At 47.7% G+C, this 13,910-nt stretch overlaps 1 protein-coding gene across 1 annotated transcript; it reads left to right on the top strand.

Moving 5' to 3' along the window:
- The first annotated feature begins 664 nt into the window (after nt 1–664).
- LOC140908372 (opsin-5) lies at nt 665–12,604 on the top strand. The gene is made up of 4 exons (XM_073335350.1): nt 665–737; nt 5,159–5,452; nt 7,777–8,108; nt 12,257–12,604. Exons 1-4 carry the CDS (start codon nt 665–667, stop codon nt 12,602–12,604), a joined length of 1,047 nt encoding a protein of 348 aa, XP_073191451.1.
- Nucleotides 12,605–13,910: the final 1,306 nt, after the last annotated feature.

Raw genomic sequence — 13,910 nt, 5'->3', positions numbered from 1 at the left:
ATCCAGAGCGACTCAGAACAGTTAGTTCTGTCCTGGGTCTTTGCTGCTACATGCACTGCACAATCCTTGAATTGTGCTCAGACGTTCTATAACCAGCCTCCGGAAGCCCTGCCTGCTGGAGTGGGACTGCGACCCCCATGCACTGCAGCCGTACCCTGCCTCTTGTAACAGGGCAGAGCAAAGAGAAACCTCCTCAGCCCTCTTATCTCCATGCCTCAGACATAAAGCAATAAAAAGCCCCCTGCTCCAGAGCGTCTAGTTCCCTAGAGTTGCTGTTGGATGAGCTGCAATTGCTTTTTGCCCACTGCAGTGCACAGAGAGGGGATTTGCACAGAGAGGTTGCTTGACAAGCCAGAGAGCAGAGCGGGTGTGGGTGGAGGGAGGCTCTGGTAGCCAGTCAGGCTGTGAGTGTGCCGAGCTCTGACACTCCGTAGGGAGGAGCGCTTTCCCCATCTCCACTCTCCTCATCTCCTGCCAGGGAGCACAAGGGAAATGGAGAGATGAGAATGCACAGGGACCCTTCACATTGACTGCACCCCACCTCTCTGCCGGCACCTGTGGACAAATGCCACACACACCATGAGGAAGAGCCTCTTCACCGTCCCTACTAGCATTGCTTTGCCTTTGATTTAAATCTTTACCTACTGTACTTCCACAAGGGGCCATGGAGCAGCAATATCTCTCCAAACTCCACCCCACAGTGGATTACGGAGCAGGAGTGTTTCTTCTGATCATAGGTGAGTTCTCCCTCCTCAGTCACCGATGCTTGTTTAGGGAACAGGAACTGCCAGATTGAATCAGACCCATGGTCCATCTAGTCCAGTGTCCTGTCTCTGACAGTGGCCAGCACCACAAGCTTCAGAGGAAGGTGCAAGAATAGGCAGACGGGATAATCTGCCCTTTATCCCACCCCTGGTCTCATCCTGGTCTCTAATAGTTAGAGATTGGCTTGAGCCCTGATGCGCAATGTTTACTATCCCTTCCAGAATTTGTTGCCCATAATTTTGGTAAATTAACTTTTGCCAGCAGAAGGTCTCCTCTGCAGAACCAAGATTGTAAACCACCTGCCTCCATTTCAGCATCCCGGTGCTGGAGTTCTATGGGTCACTTTGATGATCAAAAACAGAGGCAGTTTTGTGGGGGTCTGTACAGGACAGCATCTTTTGTCTGATCCTAGAGTTGCTTAGGGGTATCATTTCTTTTTAAGAACAGCTCTGCTTTAATAGGACAAGCTTGTATAAAAGGGCGGGAGGGTTTTCAAATAGCATGTGAGTTTTATATAGCTGGCTATTTGTGTTTTTGAAGGTAGATTTACAATGAAGTACATGGGTACACCATACATATGTACCACACAGAGTGTGGCTTCAGCTCACGATCCTTATTACTTGTGGGTTTCTTGCACGCTTCCGAATAGCATCTTAGTGATCTGTTCGTTAAGGCTGGGATTTTCCAAAGAGCCTAAGGGTGTTAGGCACCCAACTGTCACTGAATTTCAATAGGATTTGACTGCTTAGCTCCATTAGGCTTGTTGGAAAATCCCAGTCTAAATTCCTAGCCGCAAAATAGGAGAGAGAGGGAAATAGCAAATCAAGGTGTATTTCGGAAATGATAATGTGAAGTGTTACAGAGGAGGGGGAAATATGTTCCCCAGCTGGGGATCTATGGAAAACAAGGAACACTGTGTATTTTTCAGAGGTTGGAAATTTCCCTGACGACTTCCCCTACAAATACATCACTGCATCTTTTTCATGAACACACTGCTACAGTCTTGCTTTTACAGCTAAAGGGAAGGCATTGTAAATAATGAGAATCTGTTGTTTCCTCTTTTCATTGCTGACTTTAGAGAGCATGTTCACAGTAAAACTTTAGATTAAACTCGTTGCTACAGAACCGTACTTGCTTGAAAAGAAAACAGACCCAATTGTTTGCTCTTGGTATTTTGGGCAGGCTTTAGTGATATTTTGGCAAGAAAAATGACACTAGAGTGTAGCAGTTTGCTAGGTGAAAACATCCTCCAGGAAAGAGGGGACGGCTTTGTTACTTCTATCATCCCCTGTGCTCCTCTTAGGCTTTTATAGGAATTTGCAACTTGTAACTATTTTCATCATTAAAATAGCCTGTCCCTTAACAATAGATTCTTAGTTCAGCCTAGGATTTAACTGAGTGAGGTGCTCAGATACTACCCTGATGTGGGTGGAATAAGGACCGATATTGGATTGAATAGAATGTTAGTTAGCTCAGTCTGACACCTTGTGAAACTCCAGTCCAAACAAGGTTAGTTATACTTTTGCACGTGCTAAGCTGGTCCAGTTAAAGCCTGTGCTTCCCTAACAGTTTAGCACATACTAAAAGTACAATTACTTTGCTTGGCTAGAATTTTCAGTGTCATCTAGCTAACTAACACCCCACCCTTAGCTCCTAGTCTAGCCATAGCCATAGTGCAAAGGAACAAACTCTGATGTTAAATCATTATTATGGGCTTGGGAGAAATATGAAGCATGCCATGTGGACATAATGGACACCATGCTACAAGGTGTTGAGTAGCATCCAATCTCAAGGGGTGTTGAATGCACTCTGAATAACCCAGGTGGCACTTAGCATAATGACCAATCAGGCCAGCTAGAGTTACCATATTTCAGGTTCCCAAAAAGAGGACACTGCTGGAGTGGCAGGAGCTGGAGGGGGTACCTGCGGTGGGGGTACTCACTGGGGGTGACGGGCAGTGTCACTCCCTTTCATGGTGGCAGGGTGGCTGGTGCAAGCCAAAGATGCTGTCATAAAAATAAAGGGAAGGGTAAACCCCTTTAAATCCCTCCCGGCCAGAGGAAAAACCCTTTCACCTGTAAAGGCTTAAGAAGCTAGGATAACCTCGCTGGCACCTGACCAAAATGACCAATGAAGAGACAAGATACTTTCAAAGCTGGAGGGGGGGAAGAAACAAAGGGTCTCTCTGTCTGTGTGATGCTTTTGCCGGGAACAGAAAAGGAATGGAGTCTTAGAACTTAGTAAGTAATCTAGCTAGATATGCGTTAGATTCTGTTTTGTTTAAATGGCTGATAAAATAAGCTGTGCTGAATGGAATGTAGATTCCTGTTTTTGTGTCTATTTGTAACTTAAGGTTTTGCTGAGAGGGATTCTCCATGTTTTGAATCTGATTACCCTGTAAGGTATTTACCATCCTGATTTTACAGAGGTGATTCTTTTACTTTTTTTCTTCAATTAAAATTCTTCTTTTAAGAACCTGATTGCTTTTTCATTGTTCTTAAGATCTAAGGGTTTGGGTCTCTGTTCACCTATGCAAATTGGTGAGGATCTTTATCAAGCCTTCCCCAGGAAAGGGGGTGTAGGGTTTGGGGAGGATTTTGGGGGGAAAGACATTTCCAAGCGGGCTCTTTCCCAGTTATATATTTGTTAGACGCTTGGTGGTGGCAGCGATAAAGTCCAAGGGCAAAAGGTAAAATAGTGTGTACCTTGGGGAAGTTTTAACCAAGCTGGTAAAAATAAGCTTAGGGGGTTTTCATGCAGGTCCCCACATCTGCATCCTAGAGTTCAGAGTGGGGAAGGAACCTTGACAGATGCAATGACAGACGTTAGTCAGCACCTCCCTGCGGGACCCCCTCCTGAGGGCTGAGAACTGGGTGGGTGGGATCCAGCAGCTGTGGCTTACAGGAGAAAGGACCAATCAGCTGCAGATGCAGGGGAGGGACCAATTGGGAAGTGGACCAATCAGGGCTCTTTTGGAACGGCAGATTGTCTGCTCTGCAAAAACTGGGGACATTTCCTGTTATTTTAAAAATACCGCTGGACAGAGAAAGGAGGCTCAAAAAAGAGACGTATGGTAACCCTGACTCAGAGCCCAGTCCTGCAGCTCTGCATGTAGAGGCCTGGGAATGTTGGGTCCTGAGTTCAGAAAAGAGAACTTTCTGATGATGTCAGCAGAGCTATTAAAGCTTCAGAAAGGAAGTTTATTCAGCGGAGATTTTCACTAAAAGAAGCATTGCAAAAACTGAAGAGTCTTATTAGGTGAAGGGTCAAATTCTGCTCTTTCTTCAGTAAGGTCACAGAATAAAGCAAACATCTGGCCCCAAAATCACTGTGTTTTGAACATCACAGGCCCGATTCATTGGTATGTCTTGGCAGCTTTGGGTGGCTCCAGCAAGGACCAATGAAGCCAGGTTTGTGGCTGCTTTGCACTGCAAGAGCTGTGCAAATAAGCCAGACCATATCAGGGAATCTGGCCCTGTATATTTTAAGCCAAGTGCATTTCTGTGCACTAGTTGTTTAGTTTTTTAAGATCTCACACAAATCCTATACAGATGGATCAGCACAGATCCTCTAGGCAAAAACAGTGCTTCTAGGTACCACAGGAAGGTCTGGGTTTGACTCTTAGTTCATTCTCACTGCTTTTACACCGACTCTAACAGACTGACACCACCCGAGAGAAGAGACGCAGCTGCAGGCAGGTCCCAGCAAGGACTGGGGGCAAAACAAAATGCCAGGTGCCTGGCTGCAGCAAAACAATGAGTGCCGTGATCAATTCTGCAGCATCCTTCACTAACAATGTCTGTTCAAGTCAGCTGCAGGGACTGACCCTGGGTCTGCCTGCACAATTATGAGGATAAATGCATTCAAGACTGTGAAGGGCTTTGAGATCTACTGATGAAAAGCTCTACATAAGAGCTAAGTATTATTATTACTACCACATGAACTTGATGACCAGGCCTGGCAGCTTACAGTAGCAGATGCAACCCTCTATGTTGTCTAGCCACTAGAGGGAGCAAAGAGCCACATCGTTAGCCAAATGCCTCCAAGTCTCCCAGCGACCTTAGTTCTGTGTCTGCAGGGACGTCCTTTCAGAAAAGTTCTTGTGGGGGAGGTGGGGAAAGCACAGTCATGTCCGCATCTAGAATATTATATGTGATTATTTTCATATCCTGCAAAGTCTGTGGAGGAGGGAGGGGTGAAAAGCGGAAAGACATCATGGAGAATATAGACCTATGAAAAGTCAGTGGAGCAAACCAAGGTTTTGGGGGAGGGCAACTGCCCTCTTACAAATGACTGGCACTGGTTGTGTCTTTCACAGCATCAAGCATATTACTGGCATGTCAACAAATACATCGATAATTATTACTATCTACACTGTTTTCTCCCCTCTCAGGGATCCTGACGATTCTGGGGAATTCAGCAGTCCTTGTTACTGCAGTGAAGCGCTCTTCCCATCTCAAGTCCCCCGAGCTGCTTATAATAAATTTAGCCGTAACGGATCTTGGAATGGCCATCAGCATGTACCCGCTGGCCATTGCCTCAGCATGGAACCATGCTTGGCTGGGAGGAGATGCGTCCTGTATATATTACGCCCTGATGGGTTTCCTCTTCGGCGTCTCCAGCATGATGACCTTGTGTATGATGGCTGTGATCCGGTTCCTTGTAACCAACTCATCCACATCTAATAGTAAGTAATAAAATACAACACTGAAGAGTGTCAAGGCTGGGTCATAGGCAGCCAGACTAGGGTGACCAGATGTCCCAATTTTATAGGGACAGTCCCAATTATAGGGGCTTTTTCTTATATAGGCACCTATTACCCCCCATCCCCTGTCCCGATTTTTTACACTTGCTATCTGGTCACCCTAAGCCAGACCTAGTGGTCAGAGCTGGAGTCCACAGTCAAGAGTTGAGAGTCAGCTGGGTCAGGATACTGGGAGATCAAAGGCAGGAGACAAACTTGGGATCAGAACCATGAGTTGGTAACCAGAGTCAGGCTGGGTCAGGAGACCTGGGGGTCAGAGACAGGAGTCAAACCGGAGATCAGATGTGAGGAGCCAAGCCAGGTTGGGATGCCAGGAAGTCAGGCTGTGGGAGACGCAGGAGGAGGAGGCAGCACAAGGTGCACAGTCCAGGACAGGGTGAAACGTGTTGTTCAGACAGCTTCCTATTCCTGTTGCTGGCTTAAATAGGGTAGGCAGGCCAATTGGCTGCTTTGGGACTCTGCCAATAGGACCTCAGGGGCAGAGCTTCAAACTGTGGCAGGACTTCATAGGTCCTGGGGTCAGCAGTTGTCAGCAAGCTGCCAAGTGGAGGGCTGACGCATGGCTGCTCCTGTGGACCTGGGTCATGACGAGTCATCTGGGGACCACAATAGTAGAACATTGGGCTGTTATGTTGAGAGAGCCAGTTTCAGGTCAGAGGTGGCTCCCAGTTCATCTTGCTGGCTTCTAAGGATCCTTTCCTTAGGCGCCTAATGCAGGACTGTGGATTACATTAGGCTGCTTGGTACATAGGAGCTAGGAATTGTATCACCCCAGTACCTTTGTGGATATGGCCCTAAGTCTCTGTTCCTCAGTTCTCCATATGTAAATGCAGGTGGTTCCTTCCTCCCATCCTTTATCTGTCTCGTCCATTTAGGCTGTAATTTCTCTCGCTAAGTACATGTACAGCACCTTGGACAAGGGGGCCTCTAGGTGCTGCTGTAATACACATAATGCCATAGTGATGATTTCAGACCAGAATTTGGTGCTTATCTGTCCTGAAACTCAGACTCTTTTAAGGTTTGTCTATCCCTGTTCCCTGGTGACCTGTTAGGATCCCCACTCGTTGTGTGGGTGGAAGCTGGGCATTTCATTAAAGTGATATCTTTGAGGTCCCTGAAGGAAGAGTGCAGCAGAAGCCACTCAGAACTATAAGCAATATGATAGCCCCTCTACAGCAGGCTACTGACAGCTGTTTCCAAGTAGGCTGCACTTCATTATCTTAAAAGTTGTGTTGTCAGCTGCTTTTAGGGGGAAATGAGTAAAGAAACCATATGGTAGAGGCGGCGACTTGGCTTCAGAACAGAAGAGACAGACAATAGCCTCTGGGGTGCGGGGAAGCAGAGTGAGTCCACCACGACATGTGCCCTATTAACTAGAATGAGTTGGTTCAACCGAGCATCACTTAACAAGTAACATTAGGAAAGCACCAATGAGAGACAAAGGCCTAGTTCCTGGCATTGCTATGGCTACTTTGCATTGGCCTGGATTTCCTGGCTACAGGGGAACTGGGCTGGTCGGAACCTGCTTCCTGACTCATGCACCCCCTACCTGCAAGGATCTGGCTGGGAGAAAGGGGTAAAACCAGAATGCTGCACTCTGGCGATCCTGGGCTGCTGGAATGGCCCCTTGTAGGCTGGTACGATTCCAGAGCAGCAGCCCTGCAGCTGCTCTTAGTTGTTCCAGGGACTAGCCTGGCATTCAGGGTACATCTACACTGTGATGAAAGACCTGAGGCATCACTGCAGCTGGCCCGGGTAAGCTGATTTGGGGTCACGGGGCTCTAAAATTGCAGTGTAGATGTTTGGGCTCAGGCTGGAGCCTGGGCTCTGAGACCCTCCCCACTACATTGCAATGTTCAGCTCTGTGGCCTGAGCCCGAGTCAGCTGACCCGGGCTCAGAGACTTGGTGCTGCGGATATTTTATCAGAGCATCGATGTACCTGCAGTGAGCCAACGATCAGGGAGCTTCAGCGATAGCTCAGCCACCTTCGCAGCACCATTCCCCGGCTGCACTGGATGGGAAAAGGCCAGTTTGAGGCTCTGGCACAGAGGGCTGTGAAAGCCAGGACACCTCCATTGACTTCCGCTGTGGTTGGCACGGTACAGCAACACTTATACATCAGAGGGCAAACAAAGGGCACTGCCCAATGGGTCCCACGGAGCAAATCTTTCATTCCTTTAAACTAGCCCTGAAATCATGGGGTTAACGTGAGATTCAGATGGACTTGCTGTTCCTTTTCTTCCAGGCAATACAATCAACAAGAACGCCGTTTGCATTTTGATTGCGTTCATCTGGCTGGGCTCGCTGCTCTGGGCCATTCTGCCTTTGCTGGGTTGGGGTTATTATGGCCCCGAACCGTTCGGCATCTCCTGCACGATAGCGTGGAGCGAATTCCACAACTCCGCCAACGGCTTCTCTTTCATCCTGAGCATGTTCATTCTATGCACACTCCTGCCTGCGCTGACCATCCTCAGCTGTTACGTGGGCATAGCGTGGAAGGTTCGCAAAGCATATCAGGAGATACAGAACTCTGACAGGATCCCTAATGCGGCAAAGCTGGAAAGGAGGCTGACACTGGTGAGTTACCTGAAGAGCCAGAACAGGTCAAAGCAAGCAGGGGCCCTGTGTGATGTGACCCTTGCAGGAACCCATCTAGCCCCCTTCACACTCAGTGAGTGGGACTCTCTTGCCCACCTTATTTTGCACCTATCTGAGGATCTGTGGCATTTCTCCAATCTGATCCAGCTAGGCTGTTTTTCATGGGTGGCGCATGAACCCCCCCTATTCGGGGAGGCTAGCCCCTGGCCCTGCCCCTTCTGCCTGAGACCCCTCCCATTCCACCCCCTTTTCCTGCCGGAACCCCGAGCTTCCCAAAGCGGTCAGAGGAGCTCCGTCCCAGCCGCCCTGAGCCCCAGCCCGCCAACCCCAGCCCCCTCAGCCAGCCCAGTCTAGGCCCTGCTGGCTTTGAGGGAGAGACTGAGGGAGGGTGGGAAGACCAGCAGCATGGGCGGGACCACAGGGGAAGAATGGGCTGCGGAAGGGGGGCCTCAGGGCGGACCCATAACTTGGCTGTTAGGGAAGGCTTAGCCTCCCCTGGCCTACTATACCTGTCACCCACGCTGTTTTTATAAGAGACTCAGAGTATCTGAGAGCTTCTGATGACTCCTTTCTGTGGCCTAAGAAGCCATAAAGAATTGAGTACAACTTTCCAAGCCCCTAAGGACTCCTCCCGCATCAGCTCCAGACAAGCTGACAGGTGCACAGCTCGTACCTTTTAACCAGTGCGAAAGACCCGGAGCGCCGCCGGGTGAGTAAAAGCACCGGAGTGGGTGGCGCCTTTTCTTTGGATCGCTCCCCCTGTTCCTTCAACAGGGGGAAATTTAAAAGGCGCCAGGACATTGACAAGGCGCCACTTGTGCAGCGGCCGCTGCCCCGCTCCCCCCCTAGCTATGCTACTGCCAGCTTTAATTCCCACCTCTGTCTGACGCGGAGAAAGGATTTGTGCTTGCGTCTCCCACATGCCAGGAGAGTGCTGTAGCCACTGGGCTGTGGGTTAATGTACACTGTCAAAAAGCTGCTCTCCTCCAGAGGAAAGGTGGGCAAAGTGATAGTTTTGCCTGCTACACAAGCATACGGTGTGGTTTAACTGTTGTAGCCATGCCATGTCTCCAATGGAAAATAGGGGGTTGATACAGAATTTGGGCGAAGTTCTTTAGCCTGTGCTCTGCAGCAGGTCAGACTAGGTGATCACAGTGGCCCCTTCTGGCCTTGAAATCCATGAATTCATGTTGGAAAGTGCTTTGAAAACCTCGGATGAACCCTAGCATGGAAGGGCTGAATGTTATTTTGTAAGATTAGGGAACAAAACATTAAGTTTTCCAACGTAAAGTACTCTCCAATTCAAAGAACTTTTATTTCCTCAACTTTCACCTGCTGGTGCATAGTGTAATTTGTCATTATTTTATTCACTTGTATGCTACAGTAAACAGAAGTGCCTAGCCCAGTTTCTGAGTACTCTTTGAGAAACTACATATAATAAAATAAGGAGGCTCTAGCAATTACCCCAGGATAACACTACCCCAGAAGCAACATATAGCCAAGATTAATTTAAGGCCCAGATGCTCAAAGGCACCTAATTTCCACTGATTGGGAGTTAGGTGCCTAAATACCTTTGAGGATCTGGGCCTAAGAGAGGTACAAGGTTAGACATGTCAGTGTTGTCAATTCTTGCAATTTTATTGCAAGTCTCACAGTATTTGGTGTTTTTCTTAAAGTCCCAGCTCCTGGAGTTATGGAGTGATTACCTGAGAATCTCAGCTTTTATTTAAAAGAAAAGTTTCTAGCCTCATGGTTGCAGAGAAAAGCTGGAAAAGGTGACCCATAAAGGCTCAAGAATTAGAAGGCAAATAGAGAACCCTGAATGTGTTGTTTAGTTTTTTTTAAATTTTCAAGCTTGTAAAGCTGTTCTACTGATTTTAGGGACCTGACTCATGAACTTTTAATACTCGAGGCTGGCAGTTGTAGGAGCCTAGAGTTAATGAGCACAGATGAGAGCTCATCACTTTTGAAAAATCAAGCCACTTATTAGGAGCCTTAAAACACAGCTAATCAGGTTCCTATTTATTTAAAATCTTGGCCAAATTTAATAAACACCATTACCCAAATCACCTGCAGAACTGCCCCCCCTTCTAACCATCCTTCAGCCTCACCCATCTCCTAAGTCCCTAGAGACCAGGGAGACAGCTGGGTCTAGCAGCACACCTGGACCACTAGCGAACCTGACCTGGACATGGAGCAATAGGAAAAGCAAATTCTAAAGATTCAGGCCCTAATGGGGCATACCCTTCTAGTTGCCCTGACCCTCTGCTGACTGCAGCTGTGGCAGCCTCTCATGAGGAGAGATGTAGTCTTCTAGATAGTAATTGCTGTATTAGAAAGAAGTGATAAAAGCACTGATGCCTAATTACTCTTTGGAGAAAGTCATTACTGCGTGATTCCACCCCATAGTTCTACAAATTTACATAATTTGTTCTCCCCATCCCCAACCTTGGACAGCAAGGGTTGTTCAGTCTCCAGCTGCGTTCATTTCTTGGCCTCAGCTGAGATGGCGACCAAGGCAAATCAATTCGTGCCATTCCAAAGTGCTGGGTTTTGTGATGGGGATGCTTGTCAGCATTCATCAATTCAGAAAGGAGACCTCGTAGTTAGGTCCACAGGGGTTTGATTTATGCTCTGATAAATGATGACGCTCTGATCATGCCCTACCACTGGTAAGACCCAGCTGGCCTCCCATCCCAGGGGTAGGTGGTGCATGATAGACACACTCATGCATTGTGCGTGACTCACCGATCTGTGCACGCTCCCACCCAGGGCAGGCTCTGTTCCTCCGGTGCCTGCTGCTGACAGCCAATCTGGCATTGCGGGAGTTTGCTTCTTCTTGTGGCTTGGCCCTCCAGCCAGGTCAAGTTCAGTCTCCTTCTGGGGGAACAGAGTCCCACAAACAATGGTTGATGATGACCTCAGGCCAGGTTTTCAGCCTCCCATGAGCTCAGTGGACCCTCCATCCCTTATCTCTGGGCTTTTAATAGTTCTTACACTCACTGGGGGCTTTCACAACACTCTCCTTGGTGGCCAGCAGAGGAACCCAGGCCCACCCTGTCCTCTGGGTTCCATGTCGGGGACCCTGTAGCAAGCAGCTAAGGTTTGCTCCCTCAAGCTCCTTGCTGCTTCCCTGTACCCATTCGCTGCCTTGTCCTGTCCCTCAGCCTTTTTCCCCAGCTCTCTTCAGAGTCTGTTCAGACGCTTATATCAAGCAACTCCTCCCAGGCCTTTCTCCCTGCAGGGCCGCTTCCTGTCTTTCTATCAAGGCTCACCACAGGGCCTTGCTCTATCCCTCTCAGTATCTCGCCTGGTCTTTTACCAGAATTTCCCCAAACCTTCTCCCCTCAGGCCTGCTGGCCTCTCTTTTACTCCCCTGAAGTCCTTCCTCTCTATTAGCCACCCCAGCTCCTTCCCAGCTGGGTCAAATCCTAAATTAGGCCTGGCCCACACTCCAGGTGCAACTAACATACTCTTTGCTGGAGTGGTGTACACACCCCATCACAGGAGTGCAATGATAACCAGAAGGTGTCCTGCCTCAGGATCAGAGCCATGATTCATTAATTTGTTCTATTCATGTAACTAACACTGTGGACAGACATCCAGAGAGCACTTGGGTCCACATTGGTTTCAACAGCATGACTACACTGCCATGAATTATATACCTCATGTACTATGCTGCCCGTTAGACCTACATTATACAGCAATGCCCCTGATTTATGCTTGTATAAAAGTCTCTCCAGTCATGCTGAAATGGGTTTAGACCATATTAAGGTATCATTTTGAGTAGGGTTCTGCCTTGTAGCCCTACAGTATTTTTCATGGACATAGAGACCAGATGGTGCTGAGTAAGGCTGGTCAAAAATTTTCCATCAAAGCTTTTTTATGACAAAATTGAGGTTTTGACTAAACAAAGTTGTTCATTAAAAATTGTTTTCTCTGTATGGAATACTGAAATATTTTGAGTCAGCAGTTTCTCACGAGAGTTGTAGTTCAGGGCCCTTATACTTCCATTCGCCGTCATGGTCCACGCTCTCTGGCCATACTATACCTCCTGTGACGTACCACAGCCAGGGAAGGGGAAAAGCGGTGTTAGCTGAGGACTGAACACACTGTGCCTTTTTCAGATGGCTGTGTTTGTCAGCATCGGATTCCTCGGTGCCTGGACACCCTACACAGCAGTCAGCTTCTGGTCAATCTTTAACTCCAGCAAATCTCTACATCCTGTCATTACGCTACTGCCGTGTCTGTTTGCCAAGTCTTCAACAGCTTATAACCCTTTCATTTACTACGTCTTCAGCAAAACTTTCCGGCGTGAAATTAAGCAAATGAAGTGTTGCTGTGGCTGGCGAGCTCACTTCTTTAACACGGAGAACTCAATCGAAAACCCCATGTCGATGATGTGGATGGGTAGAGAAAACGCATGTGTTTGTCCAACTGCAAAGGCGAACAACGGGGAGGCCTCAACCCAATAAGCAGCAGAGCTGGCTTTACAAACACAGCAGAAAAGCCTGCTTCATCCTGTATTATAGGGAATCAGTACAGGAGGGCCGTCATGATGTCTGTTATGATAAATTGCTGTCGTAAATTGAGTGACATGTTGTGAAGAACTATGATTTATTTTTAAAGTTAAGCAGCAAGGAAAGAGGTGTTTTGAAGGACTTTCACTTCATGAAAATTAAAATATTAGTGGATTCCTCTCTGCCCTAAACCAAACGAAACCAGCTTTAGCTTAACTACTGTGGAAGAATAAGTACTGTGCTTGAAAGAGGATTTACTGGTTTTTATTTTTTTCCTTATGCTTTTGACTTTATGCTGGAATCTCTGTGCAGCTCATGATGGTGCCTCAAGAGAAAACAACTGATAATACTGGAAGTTGACACCCCGCTGCCCCAAATTAGATGCTTTTAAACAAAGAAGAAAGAGAATATGCCACTTCCCCAGCAATAAGAAAGGACGAACATAGCGGAACCGAGAACACTCATCAGCTGGAAGAGAGAGCTACAGGATGCAGCAACTGCTTGCAAAATGGCCATTTTAGGGCTACAGTGGCTTGCCTCTGCCAAATTTAAAGGGCCAGTCTCCAGAAAGGCACGTCAGGGCAAGGATTCTTTAAGAGGGCGGGTCTAGACTGAGGCAGCTCAGTAGGAATGAGGCAGTCTTAGAGAAAGGGTCTGCTGCTGCAGAACACAAAAAGATGTGAACCGTGAAATCATCTTTTAGGATAAGGAAGCACACAGGATACTATTTGTCAAAGAATGACCATTCCTTTGACACCGGTGCCTGTGGTGTTCCTCCTAGACTGGAACCGAGTGGTGAATAGAAGCAACGCAGCTCTGACAGTGAAATGACTCAATTTTGAGTGGAAGTCCTGTGACACACAGCAGGAGGTGCAAGGTCACTGTCTTGTAAGGGAAGGGAGAGTAGCGATAGCAGGCCGGATTCTCTGCTTATTCTAGTGTAAATAGGGAGGTACTTCATTGAAGTCAATTAGAGGAGGAGTCTCAGGCCCCTGTACGTTGACAGGAGAAAGGACAAAGGTGAGGTGTAGTCCTGTGAAGGGGAAGCAAATCCCAAGGCTCTTCGGTCTGCAAAGTTGAGGGTTGGCAAAGAATGGGTGTGTCTGAGGAGACATGGGTTTAAACACGCTCCTCCTCATGTTAATGAGTTGCTTAGCTACACTCATTCACTCTTTGCTTCACTTGTGCTACTAAACAGAAGTTACATGGGCTCAGATGCTTTCTAGGAAATGATCAGTAGAAGTTAGGAGCCTAAATACCT

This window comes from Lepidochelys kempii, chromosome 3, assembly GCF_965140285.1.
Source record: "Lepidochelys kempii isolate rLepKem1 chromosome 3, rLepKem1.hap1, whole genome shotgun sequence".
NCBI lineage: Eukaryota > Metazoa > Chordata > Testudines > Cheloniidae > Lepidochelys > Lepidochelys kempii.
Note: the sequence above shows the minus strand (reverse complement) of the source record. Positions and strands in the feature narration are given on the sequence as shown.

Coding starts and splice junctions, on each gene's coding strand:
- LOC140908372 (XM_073335350.1), top strand. CDS start 665: ATGGAGCAGCAATATCTCTCCAAACTCCACCCCACAGTGGATTACGGA. Junction 738..5,158: donor AGTGTTTCTTCTGATCATAG/GTGAGTTCTCCC, acceptor CTCCCCTCTCAG/GGATCCTGACGATTCTGGGG. Junction 8,109..12,256: donor TGGAAAGGAGGCTGACACTG/GTGAGTTACCTG, acceptor TGCCTTTTTCAG/ATGGCTGTGTTTGTCAGCAT.